This window comes from Theropithecus gelada, chromosome 5 (assembly GCF_003255815.1).
Source record: "Theropithecus gelada isolate Dixy chromosome 5, Tgel_1.0, whole genome shotgun sequence".
Lineage (NCBI taxonomy): Eukaryota > Metazoa > Chordata > Mammalia > Primates > Cercopithecidae > Theropithecus > Theropithecus gelada.
Genome location: NC_037672.1, coordinates 1,122,977 through 1,147,958, shown reverse-complemented (window position 1 = coordinate 1,147,958; position 24,982 = coordinate 1,122,977). Strand labels below are relative to the sequence as shown.

The following is a 24,982-nucleotide window of genomic DNA, read 5'->3' as shown; positions in this document are numbered from 1 at the left end:
CCATTCTCCCGCCTCAGCCTCCCAAGTAGCTGGGACTACAGGTGCCCGCCACCGTGCCCGGCTAATTTTTTGCATTTTTAGTAGAGACGGGGTTTCACCATGTTAGCCAGGATAGTCTCGATCTCCTGACCTCGTGATCCACCTGCCTCGGCCTCCCAAAGTGCTGGGATTACAGGCTTGAGCCACCGCGCCCGGCCACTGATTCTTTCTTCTGCCTGCTCTAATCTGCTTTTTAATCCCTCTAGTGAATTTTCATTTCCATGATTATACTTTTCACCTTCAGAATTTCTTTTTGGTTTCTTTTCAGGTTTTATATCTTTTTATGGATATTCCGTTTTGATCATTCATTTTTTTGTTGGCTTTCTTGACGTCTTCCTTTAGTCCTTTGAGCATCTTTAAGACAGTTGTTTTAAAGTCTTTGTCTAGTAGACATATAATCAGGTCTTTTTAGGGACAGTTTCAGTGGACTTTTTTCCTTTAAATGGGCCATACTTTCCTGTTTCTTTGTGTGCTTGTGATTATTTTTCTTGAAAATCGGACATTTGAATCTAATATCACAATTCTGAAAATCAGGTTTCCCCCTTCCCTGAGGTTTGTTGCTTTTTGTTACTGTTTTGTTGTTGTTGTAGGCTTTCTGTGTGCCAAGGGTCAGTGTTAGGTACAAACATAAGGTCTTCTCAGGTCTTTTCTGAGCCTGAGCATGCCAATCGCTTTCTAATTTTCCCCGTACATGCAGCTGCTTTTGAATGTCCTAGTCTTTAATGTCTGGCTTCCAAAGAGGGAAAAGGAGAAAAATGAAGTCATTTCATCCAGTGCAGGAGAGCTTGCAATAATGGGGGGAGGTGAAACAATGGCCACCTGCTTCTTTGCACTCCTGTGATCAGAACAGCAATCAGCAATCAAGACACCAATCCAAAATATCTGAAGGAGAACATCCTTTTTTCTTGCCAGCCTCACTCCTGAAAGCTCTCTGTAAACTGCTACAAAAACATATGCACAACTGTTTGCCGTGGGGCTGGTGGGGAGGATGGGTGACTGCTGTTGTGCCAAAATTAACTGCATTTTGCCATCCAAACCTACTCCTGGAAGCTGCAATCCTTCAGTAGACCCCAGAGCTCCAAAACTGTTGCATCAGACAGATTGTGCCAGTGCAATTGTTGTCTGGGCAGGGAAACATATTTCTGGGGCTTATTGCTCCACCATCTTCCCAGAATCTTCCTAGAATGTCTTTTCTATGTCACCATGTCATTGCCTTTACCAGTGCTCTTTGTTTCTTTATGTGGTTTTGAGTTACTGTCTTGTGTTCTTTCATTTCACTCTAAGGTACTCACATTAGCATTTCTTGTAGGACAGATTTCCTAATGATAAATTCTGGTTTTGATTACTTGAGAATGTCTTAATTTCACCTTAATTTTTTCAGATATAAACTTCTTGGTTGACAGTATTTTTTTTTCCAGCATGTTTAATATGTCATCCAACTGCCTACTGGCCTCCATGTTTTCTAGTAAAAAGTCAGGTGTTAACCTAACTAAGGATCCCCTGTATGAGATGAGTTGCTTCTCTCCTGCTGCCTTCATGATTCTCTCTTTGTCCTTGGCTTTGAAGATTTGATAATGATGTGTCTCAGTGTGGCTATCTCTTTGCATGTTCCCTACTTGGAATTGGTTGAGCTTATTGGATGTGTAGATTAATGTTTTTCTTTATCTTTGGGAAGTTTCAGTCATTATTTCTTCAAATAATTTTCTGCCCCTTTATCTCCCTCCTCTCTTTCTGGGAATTTAATTATGCATTTACATTTGTTTGTATGTTTGATGATATCACACAGGTCTCTGAGTCGCTGGTCAGTTTTCTTCATTCTTTTTTTCTCAGGCGGGATACTTTCAATTTACCTATTAACTTTTTTATTTACATTTTACACTACCTGCTCAAATCTTCTGTTGAAATCCTCTAGTGAGAGTTTAAATTCAGTTATTGTACTTTTCAACTCCAGAATTTCTACTTGGTTCTCTATAATTTCTGTCCTTTACTGATATTCTGTATGTGGTGAAACATCACTCTTATACTTTAAATTATTTAGAAAAGTTTTTGTTTGTTCTTGGAACATATTTAAGACCATAAATTTAAAGTATTTGTCTGGTACATCCAGCATCTTGCCTTCCTCAACGACAGTGTCTATTGATTGCTTTCTTCCCCATGTGTAGGTCATACTTTCTTGTGCTTTCCCACGCCTCACAATTTTTTTATTGAAAAATGAACATTCTAGGCCAGGCATGGTGGCTCAAGCCTGTAATCCCAGACTTTGGTAGGCTGAGGCAGGCGGATCATGAGGTCAGGAGATCGAGACCATCCTGGCTAACATGGTGAAACCCCATATCTACTAAAAATACAAAAAATTAGCTGGGTGTGGTGGCAGGTGCCTGTGTCCCAGCTACTCAGGAGGCTGAGGCAGGAGAATGTTGTAAACCCAGGAGGTGGAGCTTGCAATTAGCCGAGATCGCACCACTGCACTCTAGCCTGGGGGACAGAGCAAGACTCTGTCTCAAAAAAAAGGAAAGAAAAATGAACATTCTAAATAGTATAATGTGGCAACTCCAGAAATCAGATATCTCTCCATCCCCCAGGGTTTGTTGTAGTTTATTATTAACTTTTCTGAATTAATTGTGCAAAATCTGTATTATCTACCATGTGTGGCCACTAAGTCTCTCCTCAGTTAGCTTAGCAGTCAGTTAATGGCCAGACAGAGATTTCCTTCAAGGCCCAGAACCAGTCATCTCCCAGTTTTTGTTTTGAGGTTCTATGCGTTAGAGAATGCTTTCAACACTCAGTTGGGCAGTTAACAACTCTGCACTAGCCCTCACTTCCTGCTTGCATAGAGCCTCAAGGTCAGTCAGAAGTATGAGCTCAGTGCCTTCTGAGGTATTTCCAGAGCTCAGACTTGGGAATATGTGTGGCCTTCTAGATTCCCAGAAATATGTTGGATTTTTTCAAAGCTCCCCATAGACATCTTACTTCCCAGATTTTCCTTTTTTTGTTGTTTGTTTGTGTATTACTTGCCCAACTGTTAGCCACCACCTTGGGCAACTGCAAAGTTCATCAACTGATCAATTGCCTATAATTGTTTTCAACAGTAGCCCTGGGAGAAAAGTCTTTTCATGCTGGGTAAGCTCTGAATCAAGTCAGAAACAGACAGCTTCACAAGTGGTATCTCCTAGGGAACCACCAGATAGGTCAAATAATAATGACTTTCTGGAAATGAGGCTTTGAAAGAGCTCCAGCTCCATCTTGGCAGCCAGTGGCTGCCAGGCTGTTAGTTTTTATCACAAATGTGGGTTGTTAATTTTTAAGGCTACTACAGAGCTGGAGGGGGTGGGTAGGAATGCATGCTATTCTTATCAAGATTCAGCCTATTTTATCGATAAAATAAAATAACCCTACATAGATTGCTGCATGCCTTTGGTTAATTTCCAGAGTACTTAAAATGTATTCTGACATTTTTGCCAGTTTTCTCACAGATTGGAGGAAGACGAGAGTTCTCAGAGGTCCTTATGCTGCCCTTTTTGCCACAGTCTTGACATCTTAATGTGGATAGAAAAAGGTACTATGGCAAGTGCCACTGAAAATGGATAGGCTCATATTCGAGGGAGGTAGACTGCTGCACAGAGGAGAAAAAACAGTATTTAGAACCGGATAGTAGCAGCAGATTCTCCTCCCAGATCTGTGGCCGCCAGCAATGACCTGGCCTCCTTTGCAAGGTGGGACTGGAGGAGCCACTGTGAAACCTGATAAGAGTGAGTGCTGTGTTTGCTGGCCCTCCCATGAGCCTGGCATGGTGGCTGCAGTAGCGCTTCCAGAGGTGAAGCAGCTGGGCAAGGTCCCCACTAAACGTCAGTTAAATAAGTCAGAGAAGAGCAGGGGGATGAGCACTGTGTGGGCTGCAGCTCAGCTCACTGGCACCATTCCCATCCTCCTTCTGGGTGTCCTCCTGGACTGCAGAGGCTGCAAAGCTGAATCCAAGACCCTGGATTCCCCAACCTGATTCAGGCTCTGCCAATCAATCGGAAGTGCTCAGAGAAAGCTGTATGCAGAATGGAGGCATGTGGGCAAGAGGGATGCAGGAGCGTGTGGCCATCTGCTGTGGGGTGGCGGGTTCCTGCACAGGGGGGCACCAGATGCCCACTCCACAGCCCCGTCCTGCTGTGCAGTGTGGGAGGTCACCCTTGGGCACTCAGTCCACAGTCTCTCTTCAACCCTCCTCACAATTCTATAAGCCACTTAGCCCCCATAGTAAATCCCTGTCTGCTCACACTGGTTACGGTAGGCTTAGTTCTCTGTAGGAGCTCTGATTGAAAATAAACCCTAGCGTGACAGGATGTGACCAGGCACTCCTCTGGGGGTGGGGGGTGGGGCCTGCAGCTGTTCTCCCTGAGGCCTATATGGCAGGAAGAAAGCAGCACGGGAACAATCTTTTAGGTAGGGAGAGCTGTACATGCAAAGGCCCTGGGGTGTGAGCAGCCAGGGTGTCTCGGCCAGGGAGGAGGTCAGTGGGTGCTGAAGAGGAGGGAGAGATGAGAGTGGGGCAGGGAGAGCCACTGGACCATGTGGCCTCATCCCTGAGTCTGAAGCAGCCTTTAGAGAGCAAACATGGTGCCTGGCTGGAACGAGGCCCTCAATGTGTGCAGAGCCCATGGTGCCTGGCCAGAGTGAGGCCCTCGGTACATGGCCGTGAGTGAACAGACAAGCAAGTGTTGGTGTGCCTGTGTGGCCTGCAAGCACAGGACTTTCCAGGAGGGTTTTCAAACGCACAGCAGGGTCCCTTGAGGGAGCCAGAAACTGATCCTGGAGTCTGGGTGCTCTGGAGGAGACGGCCCCTCCCATGGGTGGGGAGTTCGCGTCTGAGTCAGCTGGTGTGGTGTCAGCGTATGTGGCCGGGAGCTCCACGCTGCTGGGCCAGGCCTGGGTGCCTGTGCCACGCCCCAGGGAGGGGCCGTGGGCAAGCCCTGAAAGAGCCGTTGACATGCCAGACCCCGAGGGCCCCCAGGCCAGAACGCTTGCAGAAAGGTAAAGAAGGCCTCTCCCTTCTCAGCTGGGCCTCCAGCACCCCTGCAGGGATTTTGGGTTCTGGGGCCTGGGGCAGGGCCACAGCCTGCGGTGAAACGCAGCAGGGCTGGCAGTTAGGGGAGGCTCGCCAGGCATTCCTGTGTGCCGTCTGCTCCACGCGGCTCACAAACAAACCCACGGAAACCCCACACCCGTCTGCTCAGATCCAATTTAAGCAGCACAGACTCCACCCCCCCATGCCCGACTGGGAAGGGAGCTTCACAGCACCTGCGGTTGTCCAAAAGTCCAACCTTAGCAACACATTTTGGTTAACAGACAACTTTTAAACATTGCCAACACCCTGGGAGTGTGGGCCGCCGATTACTCACACTGCAGTCTACACTTACCCAACCGCAGCAGGCACCAAGGGGGGCGTCAAGGATAAGGGGGTTGCTGCTGGGGCAGTGGCAGGGCAGCCAGGTGGAGCTGGATGCGGACAGAGAGGGTGCTCTGCCGAGCTGCAGACAGGCAGCAGCCACTGGCTCCAGCCACAGCCTTGAGCGACACTCCCCTGAAAACCACCCTGGGGCAAGTGGCTCAAGTGACCTCCAGGAAGGCCCTGTCCTCAGAGGACCCTTACTGAATAAAAGAATCCGGTCTACAAAATGTATCCACTCCACCCCAGCCCCCTGCAACCTTGGGTCTAGTGGGGTCACTTCTTTGTCCCCATCTCTGAGATGCAAGGAATACTCACCATGTGGTTAATGAATGAATGAATGAACTGTGTGAATGAATGAATGAATGTACTGTGTGAATGAATGAATGAGCTGTGTGAATGAATGAATGAATGTACTGTGTGAATGAATGAATGTACTGTGTGTGTATGTGGGGGGCTGCTCATGCCTGCCAGCACAGAGGAACTCTTCTGTGTGGGTTGGGGGACGCCTTGCAAAGTCCTGGTGTGTGAGTTACACCTGTGGATACTCATCCTGTGACCCTCAGCAGAAGGCAGGATAGAGACTTCTGGTTCACAGAAGAGGTTTCGAGAGTCAGAGGGATTTCCAGCAAGACTGAGAGCATGCAGTCACACAAGCTCACTCCGTCACTGGCCTGTGGTCCTTGCCTCAGTGCAGAAACAGCTCTGCCTGAGACCCCAGCCGATCCAACCCAAGGGGCCACAGGATCCGGAAAATTAAGCCCACCTGACCCCAGTTCTCCCATGTCCCCCTCTCTGAGCACAGTAAAGAACAGTACCATGTCCCATGGTGCCCCAGGGCCTTCGCAGGTGTGCTTTTAGAGGGGCCTCCCACTGCCAAAGCAAGTTCCTCTTGGCTGCCGTCTACTCCAGCCCTCCAAGCCAGCCCCGTCTCTTCCCAGACAAATCAGCTGTGGCCCTGCCTGGAGCACCCCCAAGGCCTCAGTCCACCACCACCCCACATCCTAGCTGGAGCCTCCGCAAGGCCTTGGCCCACCACCACCCCACATCCTAGCTGGAGACCCCCAGGCCTAGGCCCACCACTGCCCTACATCCTAGCTGAAGCCCCCAAGGCCTGGGCCTACTTCCACCCCACATCTTAGCTGGAGAACCCCCACTCAGGGCTGGGCCCACCACCACCCACATCCTAGCTAGAGACCACCTCACCCAGGCCTGGGTCCACAACACCCCACATTCTAGCTGTAGACCTCCAGGCCAGGGCCCACCACCACCCTTCCTCCTAGCCAAAGCCCCCAGGCCTGAGCCCACCACCACCCTACATCTTAGCTGGAGACCCCCCTGGCCTGGGCCCACCACCAAGTGGAGACCCCAGGTCGCAGAGCTCACTGAGACGCCATGAGGGCTGGGCTGGGAGAACAGCTCCTGCTGCCCCTGGGCTGTTCCGCAGCCTCCTAGGCCTCCTGTGAGACTGGGTGAGCCTGGAAGCTGCTGCCATGGCCACAGCTGGACTGAGACGGGGACTGTGCCTCAGTGAGTCTCTGGAGTGGCACCCTGGCTTCCCACACAAGAACATGCCCCAGGCCTGGCACCTCCTTCCTCTCCTCAGACCCGGAGCCAGCGGCTTCGCCAAGGAGCCTGAGCTCCTTTCCGCTGAGGAAGCTGCCCAGAAAGCGAGGGATTAGTCCAGGGATGCAGAGTAGCTGCAGTACCACCGCCCCACGCCGCTCTGGGAAAAAGGCCTGTGGATTCGAGTCCAGCCCCTGAGCAGCGGTTACCAGGGACCCGTGGAGGGCCTGAGATCCTTCCAGGTGGTGGCTGAAATCGAAGCCCTTTGCATGAGGGCACCTTTCGCCCCCATGCTCTGATGGGCACACGGTGGCTTTGGAGGGCTGCAGGCCAGAGCAGGCATCTGACAAGGCTGGTAACATACGCAGCCAAGGCTAGATTCTCTTCATAGACTTCAACTAACAGCACATCTCAGCAGACGAAGTGCTGGAGCGGATATGGGAATCCAGCCTCCACTAAGCCAGACAGTACAAAGATTTGCACAAACGTAGAACCATGCCTTTTCTCAGTCAGGTTTTTCATTTTTAAAAGTATGATTGCTTTTCATGAAACATTATGCTATTTATGTTCATGTGTAATAGCAATATTTTCTTATTTTTAAGTGAATTGACAAGTATTCTGAACATTTCTGTTATGATTTAGAAATGATAAGTATGCACAGGTATAACCCGCACAAACAAAAGTTCTTCAGTGTCCTCAATGAGTTTTTTGTTTTTTTGTTTCTTTTTGAGACAGAGTCTTGCTCTATTGCCCAGGCTAGACTGCAGTGGTGCGATCTTGGCTCACTACAACCCCTGCCTCCTAGGTTCAAGAAATTCTCCTGCCTCAGCGTCCCGAGTAGCCAGGATTACTGGCGTGCACCACCACACCCAACTAGTTTTTGTATTTTTAGTACAGATGGGGCTTCACCATGTTGGCCAGGCTGGTCTCGAGCTCCTGACCTCAAGTGATCCGCCCGCCTTGGCAGATCCCAAAGTGTTGGGGATTAAAGGCATGAGTCTCACTCTGTCGCCCAGGCTGGAGGGCAGTGGCACAGTTCATGCAGGCTTGACCTCCCCTGGCTCAGGTGATCCTCCCACCTCAGCCTCCTGAGTAGCTGGGACCACAGGCACACTCCACCACACCCAGCTAATTTTTGTATTTTTTGTAGAGATGAGGTCTCCCTATGTTGCCCAGGCCAGTATCGAATTCTGGGCTCAAGTGATCCTCCCGCCTGGGCCTCCCAAAGTGCTGGGATTACAGGCATGAGCCACTGCACTTGGCCCTCAGTGACTTTTAAGAGTGTGAAGGAGTCCTCAGATCAAAACATTTGAGAAGCAAGGAGGTGGAATTTGTCTTTGTCCTGGGGTCTTGGAGTCTAAATACTGCATTGAGTGGCTTATCTGTGGTTTTCACTTAAAATACAGGTTAGATCATTTGTTTCTGTTTGCATTCTGTCCTAGTTGCTTCTATTTATTTTTTCTCTCTTTTTGAATATGTGAAACATTAACAGCGTTCCAAACATCAGAGTGTTTTGTCTAAGATTAAAAGCCCTCTGGGTGATTCCGATGAGCAGAGGAAGGATTGAGCAAGACCATCCCCAGGCTCCTTCCTCCGCTCTAGTTTCCAGATCCCATGACTGGGGACCTATAAATATTTTCCTGACATGGAGGAGGATCAACTTCAGCATCTGTTAGCTTCGTCCCAAAGCAGGGAAGCCTAGAGCCCCTGGGAGGGCTCTGCACCGCACACACTGCCCGCCTGCAGCCCCAGCCCTGTGCGGGGCCCTGGGGAGGGGGCCCCCTTTGTGTGGCTTCTTCCTGACTCTCTGTGCGTTCCACCCCAGACCCTCAGCCCACTCTGACCTCCCTCCAGGAGGGATGGCTTGCAAATGCCCTCTGGCCACAGTGTAGACAGCTAGGCTGCTCTGTGCAGCTTTAGGCCATGCCAGGAAAGAGACTTAAAGCCGGGGCCCCAAAGGCCAGGGATGCCTGCAACAGGATCCAGGAGCTTCCCCAGCCACCTCCAGCATGTAGACTGAAGTCAGGCCACGCACAGGGCTCTCCAGGTCACACCCTGCGCGGGAAGGTGTAGCACGCTTGCTTTAATTTCGAGAAGGCGAAAACAAGAGCCCCTCCGCCCCAACGCCCTGGGCTTTCCCGGCTTGGGGCACAGAACTCCCCTCAGGTAGGCACTAGGAAGGCGCTTGATGGAACGGGAGAGAAACGGGGAGGGAGAGGAGAGAGGAGAGGGGGGAGGAGTGTGGGAGGGGAGGGGAGGAGGGGGAGGGGAGCGAACGGGGACGGGAGGGGAGGGACAGGACAGACAGACAAAGAAAGGGGTGCGGCAGCGCGGCCAGGGGAGGACGATCCAGGCCCGGGGAAGGTCGCTGGGCAGGGCGAGTTGGGAAAGCGGCAGCCCCCGCCGCCCCCGCAGCCCCCGGAGCCTCTTCTCGTCCTTTCTCCCACGTCCTATCTGCCCCTCGCTGGAGGCCAGGCCGTGCAGCATCGAGGACGGGAGGAACTGGAGCCTCATTGGCCGGCCCGGAGCGCCGGTCTCGGGCTTAAATAGGAGCTCCGGGCTCTGGCTGGGACCCGACCGCTGCCCGCTGCGCTCCCGCCGCTCCTGCCGGGTGAGTACTGCGTGCCACCAGGACACCCAGAGAGGGCCCGGGCCTCCTGCACTTTCCCCGCGGCCCAGAACCTTGTGGCACCTCCAGAGGGACCCCCAGGACTGGCTGCTACCGAGCTTTGCGGGTCTAGTCCCGGGGGCAGCCAGTCGGCCAAGGCCCCGGCTCCCTGCGACGGCAAGGGCACCTCCCAGAGGCCGCACCCAGACCGACCCGGCAAGCTGCAGGGATTCGGACTGAAAACCTGCCCATTACCCCTGGTCGATCGCAGGCGCACGGGCGATCTAACCCCGCGCCATCCCCTCCGCGGATGGGGGTCTCAGAAGCGCCGCAGGAGAGCTTTACGGAGCAGGGAGGGGGGCGCGGGCGCTGGGGGCCGTCCTCGGAGCCCAAAGTGCCGCAGCCCTCTCGGCTCTCCACCCCGAGGCTGCCACGACGGTGCCAGCGCGCGGCCGCTCCCCTCTGTGCTCCCAGGTGATGGAAAACCCCAGCCCGGCCGCCGCCCTGGGCAGGGCCCTCTGGGCTCTCCTCCTGGCCACGCTCGGCGCCGCCGGCCTGCCTCGTGGGGGAGAGTCCGTCTGTTCCGCCAGAGCCCCGGCCAAATACAGCATCACCTTCACGGGCAAGTGGAGCCAGACGGCCTTCCCCAAGCAGTACCCCATGTTCCGCCCCCCCGCGCAGTGGTCTTCGCTGCTGGGTAAGTGCAGCCCGCTCCTCGCCTTCTGCTCGACCAGGAGGGCTGCGGCAACGGAGCCCCCAACAGCTGCACGGGCACTTCCCAGTTTGGGGCGCGCTCACGTCTGGGAGACTCCAATGCAAGAGTGATTGCTGAGCGCCTGCGGTGTGCGGCTCCGGGGATGCAGAGGGGGCAGGGGGCGGTCACGGGGAGAGTGGGCTGCAGGTGGGTCGGGGCAGGGGCAGCCACAGGGTGTCACGGTCCGACGTGACGGGGCGGGGGCCATGGTTCCCTGAGGGCGGCGGGGAGGGATTTCCTGGGGCGCCCGCTGGGATCCAAGCCCGACCGCCGTCTCTGACCATGGCCTGCGGCGCGGCCGGGTGGTCCCGCAGGGGCCGCGCATAGCTCGGACTACAGCATGTGGAGGAAGAACCAGTACGTGAGCAACGGACTGCGCGACTTTGCGGAGCGTGGCGAGGCCTGGGCGCTGATGAAGGAGATCGAGGCGGCGGGGGAGGCGCTGCAGAGCGTGCACGCGGTGTTCTCCGCGCCCGCAGTCCCCAGCGGCACCGGGCAGACGTCGGCGGAGCTGGAGGTGCAGCGCAGGCACTCGCTGGTGAGCTCGGGGCTAGCCGGGGGCGGGGGCCAGGGGGCAGGGGCCGGGCGCGCTGAGCCGCCGTCGCCGCAGGTCTCGTTCGTGGTGCGCATCGTGCCCAGCCCGGACTGGTTCGTGGGCGTGGATAGCCTGGACCTGTGCGACGGGGACCGCTGGCGGGAACAGGCGGCGCTGGACCTGTACCCCTACGACGCCGGGACGGACAGCGGCTTCACCTTCTCCTCCCCCAACTTCGCCACCATCCCGCAGGACACGGTGACCGAGGTGAGTGGGCGCCCCGCGTGCGCAAGGGCCACTGTGGCCCCCGCGGTGGGGACGGGGCTGGGGCCTGGCTGCGCCCTAGCCTCCCAGCCCAGGACAGCCGCTTGCGGCTTTTGTGTGGAAGAGGCTGTTTCTAGCGCCAGCGGTGAGCAAGGGGGTGCAGCTCCCCCCATACTCCCCCAACCCAGAGTCGCAGCACCGCAGGGAGGAGAGCAGGACGCGCCTCCTGAGGAGGCCGCCCCTTCCTGGCCTCGGTTTCCAGCCCCTGTTCCATGGGACGGCTGAGAGGAGCACATGGGACCCTGTCCCCCACTGTGGTGCAGAGGGTGTGCTGGACGCAGGGCAGTGGCCCCAGTAAGGCCATACCTATAACAGAAGTCAGCTTCTTGGACCCCAGGCCAACCTCCTCTTCCTTTTCCCCAGATAACGTCCTCCTCTCCCAGCCACCCAGCCAATTCCTTCTACTATCCTCGGCTGAAGGCCCTGCCTCCCATCGCCAGGGTGACGCTGGTGCGGCTGCGACAGAGCCCCAGGGCCTTCGTCCCTCCCGCCCCAGTCCTGCCCAGCAGGGACAATGAGATTGTAGACAGCGCCTCAGGTAATGGCCTCCTTCCCATTCTGCAGGTGGCAGGGGGGAGCTGGCGGTGGAAAGTGCCCACGGCAGAGCCCAGGGACCTCGTCCCTCCAGCGGGCAGAGGCGCTGAGGTTCAGAGGGAAACTCAGTGTCTGCCACGGCCTCCTCCCGTGAGGGAGAAGCCGCGGCTCACACCCCACAGGACATATGGGTCACACGGGACACACAGCAGCCCTGAACCCTGCCACAGGGCCACCACCAAACCCGAATCTAAGGCTCTGAGAAATTCCAAGTAGGGATTCCTGGCCTGTACTGCAAGATGGTGCTAACTGAGAAGATTCAGGATTCTGTTCGTTCCAGCACTGAAGATGTAACTCTTCCACATTATTTGCAGTTGAAAGCATCTTACAGGGCCACAGCTTAGGGGAAAGAACGAAAGGAGGCTCCAGACAGTACGTGAGAGACTCTGTCCTGTCAGACACGCACCACGGGTGACCTGTGTGTCACAGCTGACAGGGAAGCTTGCTAGGATGGCCCTGTCTGTGTGGCCACCAGGTGACAGCTGTGCTGCAGGGCACCTGTGGGGGGTCTCAGGACCCGGCCACCACACAGCTCAGGGCTGTACTCACAGGCGCCTTGGTGTGGGGCAGGACAGGTGCTGATAAGCGTTCCCCTAGCTCTTCCAGGCACCTGCTGGACAGGGCAGGCTGGGAACGCTGGGGCTGAGTGGCAGTTCCCTCCCCGCCTAGCTGAGTGGCGGCCACTGTCCCCACGGAGCACCTCGCTGGGTCATGGGTTGGGGCCCGTTGGCTCAGGGTCTCTGGGTCTCCCCTGATGTGGGTGTGGGAGAGTCAGGGTAGGCCCCAGACAAGAGTGGACTTCAGACTTTACCGAGGAGGAACTGAGCCCACCAACCTGGCCATGGGCCCCATCATCCTACACCTTGCTGGCTGGAGTTGAGGCAGGTATGGGGCCGCCCCCCACACCCCTGCCTCCCAAGCCGTGTGGTAGGGACAGATGTCGTCTTGAGGAGCAGCAGTAATTACAAGCTTACTGTCAGCTGTCCCTGGAGGCAAGGGCCAGGTCAGGTCAGACAGGAGGTGGTGAGCTCCCCATGGCTGGCGGGAACCACTCCCCAGACAGAGGCTGTGCCCAGTCCTGGGTCCCTCCTCCTCATTTGGGATGAACCAGGCTTCCCTGCGCCAGCCTCAGTGCTGCCCCTGCCCAGTTCCGGCTTGGGCTTCTCACTCATTTGTCCAAGTGGATGCCGCATTCCAAGCAGATGTGCCCAAGCCACTTACCCAACAGGCAACATGCCAGCACTGTCTGTGCTGTGCGGCTAGTCTGGCAGGAAGAGACTCCGTGGGCAGAGGGTCCAGAGAGGTGCGGTTTGCCCCACCTTCGGGGGCACTGGGCCTCAGTGGGCAGGGGAGCACGTGGCCAGTGCCCTGGGCCAGGAGAGGGATAAAGTCAGCAGCCAGGAGAAGGATAAAGCAGCATTGCAGGGGAACGGTGGGGAGAGAGTGTGCTGTGAGCTCTGAGCAGGAGGCAGGACATGGAGAGGAGGGTGGAAAGGGGATAGAGCCAGCTGTGCCTGCCAGGGGACCACAGCGGGGAGCTGGTGATAAGGAGACCCGTCTAGAGAGTTCCACCCAAACAGCGCCTGAGCAGGATCAAGCCGAGCACCTTCCCTCCCCAGTGTTCCTGGGAAGCGCCACTGTGAGGCATGATACCCCATCCCAGGGCGCTGCAGGCATCGTGGCTTTGAGAAGGACAGCCACTCCCACCAGCCCCCTCTGGTGCTTCCTGCACCCGCCTGCATGCTGGCCTGCTTCTGTTCCCTCGTGCCCTCGTGGCTCTCTCCCCAGCACCCACCGTGCTGGCCCTGTGGGGACAGAGCACAGACCACTGCCCACAAGGGTCTCTCCTGTGACTTTTGGCTTCCCAAGGGCAGAGGCTGGGACTGGCATGTGGTGGCTGGCACTGAGGAGGCTCTGCCAGGTCCACGCCAGGCCAGCCTGGCTCCGCTCTGGCTTCCTGCTCACACGCTGGACGCCTGTCCCCAGGCCTCCTCCTCACAGGACGCTTGCGGTGCGGCCCTCGCTGCAGAACAGACACTGTAAGCGCTCACTGACTCCTCATCGCAGCGAGGGCAGGGGCGCTGCCACCATCCTGGTTTCACTCAGGAAGCCGGGGAGTGCTGGGATCTCCCAGCAGCTCTGTGTGTTCCCCAGGTGGGCTGCCCGGGGCCCTGGCTCTCTGGCGTCTACACCAGTGCCCTTGCGAAGCCTCAGCGCCCGAGGTCTTTGCAAGCCCTGTTCCTGCCTCTCTGGAGAGGGCTGCTCCAGGTGTGGGCCTGGCCAGGGCTGCCCGACCATTCCAGGCACTGCACCTGCACACCAACCCTCTTCTCCACTCTCTTTCATCCTTCAGTAGCCACAAAGCTGGCAGCAGGGTGCTCGCAGATTTGTGAGGAGAGCCAAGCCCTTGCTGACTGTCCTCAAGAGCACGGCAGAGTGAGGTGGGGCTCCTGGCCTCCTTCAGGGCTGCCCGCTCTGGGCCACACAGCCAGAGAAACACTGTCCATCTGTCTGGCTTGGCCTGTGAGGTGCAAAAGAGGTGTTTTCACTTTGATTTGGAAAAATGGAAATTACCAAGTGACTTAACCATAACACCAAATGATGATTTTTAAATTTATGAAAATTATGGCCGGGCGCGGTGGCTCAAGCCTGTAATCCCAGCACTTTGGGAGGCCGAGACGGGTGGATCACGAGGTCAGGAGATCGAGACCATCCTGGCTAACACGGTGAAACCCCGTCTCTACTAAAAAATACAAAAAACTAGCCGGGCGAGGTGGCGGGCGCCTGTAGTCCCAGCTACACGGGAGGCTGAGGCAGGAGAATGGTGTGAACCCGGGAGGCGGAGTTTGCAGTGAGCTGAGATCCGGCCACTGCACTCCAGCCTGGGCGACAGAGCGAGACTCCGTCTCAAAAAAAAAAAAAAAAAAAAAAAGAAAATTATGGTACCAGATGGGCCACAGGGAAACGAGAAGGATACTGAAATGTCTGAGTCCCGTGGGGGTCCAGGTCCCGCAAGACAGACAGCGAATCCGCTGCCCCTGTCTGTTATTCCGGTAAATGTAGCAGCTGGGTCCAGGCTGGGACAGAGCAGCTTTCTACAGCAGGGGTGTCCGCCCTCTCCTGGGGTTCCTACGGAGGTGCCCGGGGCCTCTTCCTCTGCCACGATGTGGGAGTTCCAACACCACAGAGACTTGAGCGGCAGCTCCGGCTCTTCCATAGAAACGCGCAACTCCAGTCCTTGGGTTGTGTCCGAGGTTGCCGCTCACTCTGCGACTGTGCGGAGAAACGCAGGTGCCCCCGGAGTGTGGGCGTGGCCTCTGATGAATGCACACGTGGTGGGCGGGGCTTCTGTGGGTACGAAGCGCCTCTTCACGCGAGCGTTCACCTCCGTCTCTCCTGTGCTTCGTCCAGTTCCAGAAACGCCGCTGGACTGCGAGGTCTCCCTGTGGTCGTCCTGGGGACTGTGCGGAGGCCCTTGTGGGAGGCTGGGGGCCAAGAGCAGGACTCGCTACGTCCGGGTCCAGCCCGCCAACAACGGGAGCCCCTGCCCCGAGCTCGAAGAAGAGGCTGAGTGCGTCCCTGATAACTGCGTCTGAGACCAGAGCCCCGCAGCCCCTGAGGCCCCCGGAGCCGTGGGGTGTCGGGGGTTCCTGTGCAGGCTCGTGCTGTAGGCGGCCGAGGGCACAGGGGGTTCGCGCTGCTCCTGACCGCGGTGAGGCCGCGCCGACCCCCTCTGCACTGAAGGGCCCTCTGGTGGCCGGCAGGGGCATTGGGAAACAGCCGCCTCCTTTCCCATCCTTGCTTCTGGGTCCCCATGTCCCGTCTGCTCTCAGCCTCCTCCTTCTGCATAAAGTCATCCCCAAGGCTCCGTCTACTCTAAATTATGTCTCCTTATAAGTTATTGCTGCTCCAGGAGATCGTCCTTCATTGTCCAGGGGCCTGACTCCCACGTGGTTGCAGATACCTCAGACCTGGTGCTGCAGGCTGTGCTGAGCCCACTCTGCCGAGGGTGCATCCAAGCGGGGGCCACTTGAGAAGTGAATAAATGGGGCAGTTTCGGGAACTTCTGTGTTTTCATGTTATGGATCTCTTTGCATTTGAATAAAGACTATCTCTGTTCCTAACAAATGTCGTGCTGGCTGTCCCCACACTTGTTCTGGGCCCTGTGCAGTGCAGGGACACCTGGTGTGTGCTAATGGGGGACACACGTTCAGAAGGTGCCTGGTGATCTATCTGGGCCATGAGGCACATACTCTGTGTGTGTGGGAGGGAAGCTTGAGACCCACAGGTCTCCCCACAACAGAGGCCACTCCTGGCCCACAGGATTTCAGAAGACAGCAAATGGCGTGTCAGGTGCATCCACAAACCCAGAAGGCAGGCGCCTGCCCACAGGACGATCAGAAGCTCAGAGGAGGGGCTCCTCAAGATCCGGATGAGGTCCCAGAAGCCGTCACTCTGGCCCCTCCTTTGTGGGAGCAGCTTGCATTGCTGCTGCTCATGGGGGGCCACTGACCACCAAGACCCTCACAGCCCATCAGGCCACCAGCAGATACCTCCTGGGACCTGAGCTCAGAGGCCCCAACCTCAAATATGTCCCCAGGGGCTCACTGTGATCTGCCGTGGCCCTCCCCACCAGTGCCACTCTCCTGGTGGAACCCCAGGGCCCTCCTAGCGCCTGGGCCAGAGCTGTGTGTGGTTTGAGGATGGAAATGCCTGGGAGATGGCTGCTTCTCCTCCAGTCCTCTCCCAGTGACTAGAAGGTGGGGGCTCATTTCCCTCACCCTGAGGCCTGGGAGACGACCCTTCCTTGTAACTAGCTAAGGCCCTCCAGCCCTGCTGCTTCTAGAACCAGATCCCAGGACCAGCTCCCACCGCCCTGCACGCCATCCCCGCCCACCATCTTTGAAAACAATGAACGTAAGCCCAAGCTCACGGGCGAGTGAGTTCTGAGGTTACGTGGAGACCTGAAAAACCCCGGACTTAAACTTTTCTTAAGGTTCCCGGGACTGATAATGCCAGGAGGCCCCTGAAGGAATGGTCATAAATCCTGCGTAAAGATCACACTGTGTACTTGGAACTCAGAGGGTCCCCAGGAACATGAACCCACAACCGGAACCCACAAAACACACAGAACACCAGCCCTGATGCTCCTGAGTCAGAGCACGTGGCAAACTCCACAGTCAGAGCCACCGGGCCACTGGGGCTGGCGTGACCAGGAGAAGATGCTGACCGAGTTAACCTCGCCAGGAGCTCTAAACTCAGAGACACCAGAGCAGCACAAAGGGGTGGTGCATCGAAGCCTTGACAGATGGACACAACACTCCAGTCAAAGGGCAGAGAGTGTAAGAGCAGACTCACAGAACCATGCACTACTGTGGAGCCTGTGAAGTCCTGTAGGAACACTGAAAGGCTGGGGAAGGGGATGCGGTGGAGACCCCTGCAAACACCCGCATCCACCTGCCCCTCTCCTGGAGCATGGAGCTGGGGGCCCTCCTGGAGCATGGAGCTGGGGGCCCTCCTGGAGCATGGAGCTGGGGGGCCCTGGGGTGGGACAGGAGTCACTTTTCCCTCCTGGAGCATGGAGCTGGGGGGCCCTGGGGCGGGACAGGCGTCACTTCGGGGCCGGAACATTCACTGCCCAGGTGAGAGGCTATCGTGCTCTCTCCCGGCCTCAGGGACCCCAGGGTATGTGTTGACGTAGGTGCCATCACAGAAGTCTCTGGAGCCCCCATGCCACCAGGATGGACAGTGTTGTTCTGAGGCACTGAGATTTGAAGGAGACCAATGGGGAGCGCCATCCGGTAATGGAATGCTGTGTGAGGAATCCCACGGGGGCTGCCTGGCCAGAGGGTGGGTCAGACGGGACCTACGTGGCTGCCCTCGCCTGAATGAGGTGGGGAGCACGGGAAGGCGCAGAGTGCAGAAACAGCACCGCATCAGTGGCCGCCATCTTGAAAGCAGTGAGTAGTGGGTATGGACAGGAAAATGGAGAGGAGAAGCCCCTGCAATCCTCCCGAAAGAGGGAGGCGTGGGCCTCCCTCTTACCATGGGAATGGTAAGAAATGGATGAGTCTGGGTTTGTTTTGATGAAAAGGCAACATGAATACTTACAGACCTGCATTTAACATGCCTCCCAGAGACACCAAAGCAGTTGACCCCATCCTAGTTTCAGGAAGGCCTTGACCCAACTGGGTTAGCATGGGGAGCCAGGGGGGCAGTGAGCAAGTGAGGGCAAGTTCACACCTGAGGGTCCCATTCGTGGTCTGTAGCCCCCCGTACGCTGAGCTGCCACAGGTGGACGGGGGGCACCTGGGACAGAAGGAGGGGCCCCACACCTGCACTGAGACTGCATGCCACTCATATTAGTGGGACATGGCTATGCTGGGCTCCAGGGGGCTGCTGGGCCTACGAGGTGGGGGTTGGCCCAGCCCAGCGTGCCGAGAAGTGGTTGGCAGTCCAGTGTCCAAGCCACAGGAGGATGATCATGGAATGGCCCACTGTGCTCAGCAACAACACACGGGCCATGGGGACTGGGGCTGAGGGGTCTGTGGCACTGGGGGAGGAAGACGAAGGGTAGAACATGGAGAAGTCCCGCCATACTCCACTGGAGCTACAGAAGAGGGTGTGTGGATGGCACAAACCAGACGCCTGCCTTGGCACTCTCAGGGGACACCCTCCACCCACAGAATGGCGGAATGGGATGGAGCCAGCTCTGAGACACTGCCCCTTTCATAAGATGCAGGGAGGACTCTACTCTCTACCCCCACTTCTAAAAATAAGCAAACAAACACATTGAGGCTAGAGGAAGGAGGTGGTGTCAGGCCAAAGAAACAAACTCATGAGCAGCTGGGAGAGACAGGGCTCCTGAGGGCTGCTGTGAGCTTGGCCAGCAGAAGAGTGAAAAGGTGAACCCGGCACCCCACACAGAGAAGCACCCTCGAGGCCAGCAATGCCCTGTGATATAGGAAAGGACAGGAGCGATTCTCTCCACAGGACCTTTCCCAGTCCCTAGTGTGAGCCCCAACCATCAAAATCAGGCAACGAGCGCAACACGAAGATTAAATAAACGAGAAAACAAGTCGCTATAATTGAAAGCCAGGGGGAAAAAAAAAAAAAGGGAACAGATTCAGACACCCAAGCTCTCAGATAATTAACTTGTCAGAAATGTAATATAAAATAGAACAAAAATGAACAACCAACAAGGGGGATTAGAAACAGATACATTTGGAAAGGAAAAATTATAAAATGAGGAAGCCTTAGTCAGAGAGTTGGAGAGCTAATTAGCATAGCTGAACGAAGAATTAGTGAACTGGAAGATCTAGCTGAAGGTATCAGGCAGAATGCAGCACAGAGAGACAGGAAATGGGAAATTTCACAAAGATATGGAAGACAAGATGGAAAGTTCTAAAATGTTTTAAATCAGAGACTCTAAGGGAGATAATAGGGAGAGTGGAGAAGAGACAATGTTTAAAGAGAAAATAGTGCAAATTTACAGCACTGGTTAAAATTAAAAGCTATCTCCAGAAACAGAAAGCACAATATATTCCAAAGAGGAGAAACGAAAGCAGTCGCTGCCCATGCACAGTATATTGAAACTGGTGAACACTAAACACAAAGAAAAAAGCTTCAAAGGATCCAAAGGAATGTACAGATTGCTTACGAAGGAACACCTGTTGAATGACAGCTACTTCCTAACTGCCCAAAGGGAGTCAGAAGGCAGTTAGATAATACTTTTGAAATGTTGAGAGAAATTAACTGTCAACCCAGGGCTGAGAACTCAGCAACATCTTTCAAGAATGAGGGCAAAATGCAGACATTTTCAGATTAACAGAAACTGAAGAACCTTAATACCAAGATAATGACACTGAAAAATTTCTAAAGGATGTAGTTCAGGGTGGAGGAAAATTATCCCAAAAGGATGGTCTGAGATTTGAGGAATGGTAATACAAATATTTTAAAATCTCTCCAGTAACAAAAGTATAAATTCCCCAAAGATGGAGAAAAAAATAACAGCAAAATTAGAAAAGTTGAAAAGCAGTGTTAAAGTGAGAGCTGATCATCAGGGCTGAGGGAAACAAATCCTAAGCTGGAAGTTTAGGTTCACAAATTCAAATAACTGGCCAGGCACAGTGGCTCACGCCTGTAATCCCAGCACTTTGGGAGGCTGAGACAGGTGGATCGCTTGAGGTCAGGAGTTTGAGACCAGCCTGGCCAACATGGTAAAACCCCATCTCTACTAAAAATACAGAATCAGTTGGGCGTGGTGGCAGGTGCCTGTAATCCCAGCTGCTCAGGAAGCTGAGGCAGGAAAATCGCTTGAACCCAGGAAGCAGAGGTGGCAGTGAGCTGAGATTGCACCATTGCACCCCAGCCTGGGCAACAGAGTGAGACTCCGTCTTAAAAAGAAAAAACACCCAAATTCAAATAACTGGGAAAATTTGTAACCACAGAATCTTTAAAAGCACAGGGAATTGTCAGTTCCAAATACATTTATTACCAGATTCTATAATGTCATAGTATAATTTTGGTACAGGATAATGCTGACCTCATAAAATGAATCCAACTGCTCTCTTCTCTGACTTTGTGAAAAACGGATATTAACTTTTTCATAAACGTTTTATAGAATATTTCACAGAATTCACTAGTGAGGCCATTGAGCCTAGAATGTTCTGTGTGGGAGGAGTTTTTAATTACAAATAAAATTTATTTGATTATTAGATTGTATTAGGCTATTAAAAATTTTTTTGTGAAAGTTTTTGTAATTTGCGCTTTTGAAGAATTTGTCAATTTCATCTAAATTGTCAAATGTATTGGCATGACTCATTCACAAAATTCTTTTAAGACAGGGTCTCCCTCTGTCGTCAGGCTGGAGTGCAGTGGCACAGTCACTGCTTACTGCAGTCTCAGCCTCCTGGGTTCAAGCCATCCTCCCACCTTAGTCTCCTGAGTAGCTGGGACTACAGGTACCCCCCACCACACCCAGCTGATTTTTTATTGTTTTGTAGCAACAAGGTCTCACTATGATGTCCAGGCTGGTCTCGAACTCCTAAACTCAAGTGATATCCATCTTCCTTAGACTCCCGAAATGCTGGGATTACAGACATGAGCTACACCGGCCCATAACATTTCTTTATTACCCTCTTATTATCTGTAGAATTTATAACGATATCCCCTTTCATTCTGATATTGGTAACTTGTGGTTTTTCTCCTTCTCCCCTGATCAGATTTACCAATTTTATTGATCTTTCAAAGAACCAGTTTTGGTTTCATTAGCTTTCTCTAGTGTTTGTTCATTTTGTTTCAGTGACTTCCACACTTTACTTTTACTTTTTCTTCCATCAATCTTTAGTATTTCCTTCCTTCTTACTTTGGGTTTAATTTGCTTTTCTTTTTGTAGTTTATTAAGGTAGAAGTTTAGGTCACGGATTTTAAACTTTTCTTCTTTTCTAATATAAGCTTTTTTTTTTTTTTTTGAGGCAGAGTATCACTCTGTTGCCCAGGCTGGAGTGCGGTGGTGTGGTCTCGGCTCACTGCAACCTCTGCCTCCCAGGTTCAAGCGATTCTCCTGTCTCAGCCTTCCAAGTAGCTGGGACTACAGGGAGATGTCACCATGCCTGGCTAATTTTTAAATTTTTAAAATAGAGATAGTGTCTTACTATGTTGCCCAGGCTGGTCACAAACTCAATATAGGTATTTAAAGGTATAAATTTCCCTTTAAAAATTGTTTTAGCTGCATACCACAAATGAAATATATTTTCATTGCAATTCAATTAAAATACTTCCTATCTTCCCTGTGACATCTTCTCTGATACATGATTTAAAACTGTGTTTAATTTCTAAATATTTGGAATTTCTCATATGTTTTATTACTGATTTCTAATTCAGTATTATGGTCAGGAACATATTCTGTATGATTTCAACCCTTGTAAATTTATCGATACTATTTTATAGCTCCCAGTAAGATCTAATCTTGGCAAATATTCCCTGTGCATCTTGTCATGCCCGAGTGTGGTGTTTCATTAATGTTAGTTTGCTCAAGTTGGGTCACATTGGTTGATGGCATTGTTCAGGTCTTCACTATCCCTACTGATTTCCCTTTATTTGTTCTATTATTAAGAGAATTGTTGACATCTCCAACTATAAATGTAGATGTAGCTCTTTCTCCTTCAATTCTGGCAATTTTAGTTTCATGAATTTGGAAGCTTTATTATTAAGGTACATATATATTTAAGGTAGTTCCCATTTATCATTATGAAATGCTCCTTTATCTCCAGTAATCTTCTTTTATTTAAAAGTCTACCTTGCCTGACACTAATATTGGCACTCCAACTTCTTGGATTAGAGTTTGCAAGGAATATCTTTTTAAAAGTCAATTTGTTGTAGATGATATTTATTTAGGTCTTGCTTCTTTACTGGTCTGATAATCTCTGCCTCTATGTCATTCATATCTAGTGGACTTAATTTATATCGTCAGATTTAAATCTACCATTTTCATTTTTATTTTGTCTCATCTGTTTTCTTTTCTTGCATATAATTTTATTTTTGAGCCATGTAAATGTTTTACATAATTAAAAATAAAAATAAAGTGAAATTTAAAAAGGCAAAATGACTAAACTGTAAATATTGAAAACAAACTGACACAAATGAAATATATTTTATATGAAAATAAAGTAATTACTTCAATAACTTTAAATTGTGTTTTTATGCATATATCCCTGGGAAAAGACTAAAGAGAATGGCAAAGAAATCTTATATGGCAGTTAATAGTCTTTCTGATAACAGCAAATGGTGGTGTGGCTCTTTTGAAACTCTTGCAGGCACCCCCGCTTTACTGTACTTTGCGTCATTGGGCTTTGCAGATATTGTGTTTTTTACAAATGGAAGGTTTGAGGCAACCTTGAACTGAGCAAGTCTGTCAGCGCCGTTTTCCAACAGCACATGCTCACGTCATGTCTCTGTGTCACATTTTGGTAACTGCCACAGTATGTCAATGTATTTTATCATTATTGTATCTGTTATGACGATCTGTGATCAGCGATCTTTGCTGTTACTGTTGAAACTGTTTTAGGATGCCATCAACTATACCTACATAAGATGGCAAATGCTGTGTGTGGTCTGACTGCTCCAATGACTGTCCATTGCCTCATTTTCCTCTCTCTCCTCAAGTCTCTCTATTTCCTGAGATAACACTAATATTGAAATTAGGCCACCTAGTAACCCTACAGTGGCCTCTAAGTGTTTGAGTGAAAGGAGGAGCCATTGTCTCTCTCTTGAAATCAAAGGCTAGAAATTATTAACATAAAGCTGAGATAGGCTGAAAGCTAGGCCTCTTGTGCCAAACAGTCAGCCAAGTTGTGAATACAAAGAAAAAAGTATTGTTATTTTTTGAGACAGTGTTTTGCTCTGTCACTCAGGCTGGAGTGCAGTGGCATGATCATAGCTCGCTGTAACCTTGAACTCCTGGGCTCAAGGGATCCTCCTGCCTCAGCCTCCAAACTAGCTAGGACTACAGGCATGCGCCCAGTTATTTTTTTTTTTTAATGTGTTCTTTGTTGAGACAAGGTTTTGCTATGTTGCTCGGTCTGGTCTCAAACTCCTGGCCTCAAGCAATCCTCCTCCCTCAGTCTCTCAAAGAGTTGGGATTATAGGCATGAGCCACTGTGCCCTGCCAAGAAAAGTTCTTGAAGGACATTAAAAGTGGCACTCCAGTAAATACACAAATGATAAAGCAAAACAACCTTATTGCTGATATGGAGAAAGTTTGAGTGGTCTAGATAGAAGATCAAACCGGACACAACATTCCCTTAAGCTAAAGGCTAATCCACAGCAAGGCTTTATCTTCAGTTCTGTGAAGCCTGAGAGAGGTAAGGAAGCTGCAGAAGAAAAGTTTGAAACTAGCAGAGGTTGGTTCATGAGGTTTAAGGGGGGAAAAAAAAAAAAACAGAACAAGGTGAAGCAGCAGGTGCTGATGGAGAAGCTGCAGCAAGTTATCCAGAAGATGGAGCTCAGATCATTGATGAACATGGCTACACCAAACAGTGGATTTTCAATGAAGACAAAACAGCCTTCTGTTGGAAGAAGATGCCATCTAGAACTTTCATAGCTAGAGAGAAGCCAGTGTCTGGCTTCAAAGCTTCAAAATACAAGCTAACTCTCTCATTAGAGGGTAATGCAGCTGGTGACTTAAAGTTGACTCCAATCCTCATTGACCATTCTGAAAATCTTAGGGCCCTTAATAATTATGCTAAACCTATTCCACTTATGCTCTATACATGGACCAACAAGGCCTGGATGACCGCCATCTGTTTACAGCATGGCTTACTGAGTATTTTAAGCCTACTTTTGAGACTTACTGCTCAGAAAAAAAAAGATTATTTCAAAGTATTACTATGCATTGACAATATTGACAGTACAGCTGGTCACCCAAGAGCTCTGATGAAGATGTATAAGGGGATCACTGTTGTTTTCATGCCTGCTAACACAACATCCATTCTGCAGCCCATGGATCAAGGAGTAATTTCAATTATCAAGTCTTACTATTTGAGAAATACATTTTGTAAGGCTACAGCTGCCACAGATAGGGATTCCTCTCATGAATCTGGACAAGTAAATTGAAAACCTTCTGGAAAGGATTCACTATTCCAGATGCCATTCAAAACACTGATGATTCATGGGAGGACATAAAAATGTCAACATGAACAGGAGTTTGGGAGAAGCTGATCTCAACCCTCAAGGATAACTTTGAGGAGTTGAAGACTTCAGTGGAGGAAGTCACTGCAGATGTGGTGGAAACAGCAAGAGAACTAGAATTAGAAGTGGGGCCTGAAGATGGGACCGAATTACTGCAATCTCAGGATGAAAGCTGAACAGATGAGGGGTTGCTTCTTATGGATGAACAAAGAAAGCAGGTTACTGAGATGGAATCTAGTCCTGGTGAAGATGCTGTGAACACTGAAATGAAACCAAGGGTTTAGAATATTCCATAAACTTAATTGATAAAGCAGCAGCAGGGTTTGAGAGGATTGGCTCCAATTTTGAAAGACGTTCTACTATGGGTAAAATGCTATTAAAGTGTCACATGCTACAGAGGAATCTTTTGGGGAAGCATCATTGACGTGACAAACTTCA

At 52.0% G+C, this 24,982-nt stretch overlaps 1 protein-coding gene across 3 annotated transcripts in view; it reads left to right on the top strand.

Annotated features, from left to right (window-relative positions):
• Window positions 1-15,982, top strand: part of SPON2 (spondin 2) — a 43,149-nt gene extending 27,167 nt beyond the window's left edge. The window contains exons 2-8 of one of the 3 annotated variants that reach the window (XM_025385760.1): window positions 3,502-3,595; window positions 9,510-9,650; window positions 10,122-10,344; window positions 10,716-10,939; window positions 11,012-11,203; window positions 11,624-11,798; window positions 15,266-15,982. In XM_025385760.1, the coding sequence (XP_025241545.1) occupies window positions 10,125-10,344; window positions 10,716-10,939; window positions 11,012-11,203; window positions 11,624-11,798; window positions 15,266-15,450 (996 nt within the window). In that variant the 5' untranslated portion in view covers window positions 3,502-3,595; window positions 9,510-9,650; window positions 10,122-10,124 and the 3' untranslated portion in view covers window positions 15,451-15,982. Of the gene's footprint in view, window positions 1-3,501; window positions 3,596-9,004; window positions 9,137-9,296; window positions 9,651-10,121; window positions 10,345-10,715; window positions 10,940-11,011; window positions 11,204-11,623; window positions 11,799-15,265 lie in introns of those variants that run through there. The other 2 variants (XM_025385759.1, XM_025385758.1) reach the window with 2 other exon arrangements.
• Window positions 15,983-24,982: the final 9,000 nt, after the last annotated feature.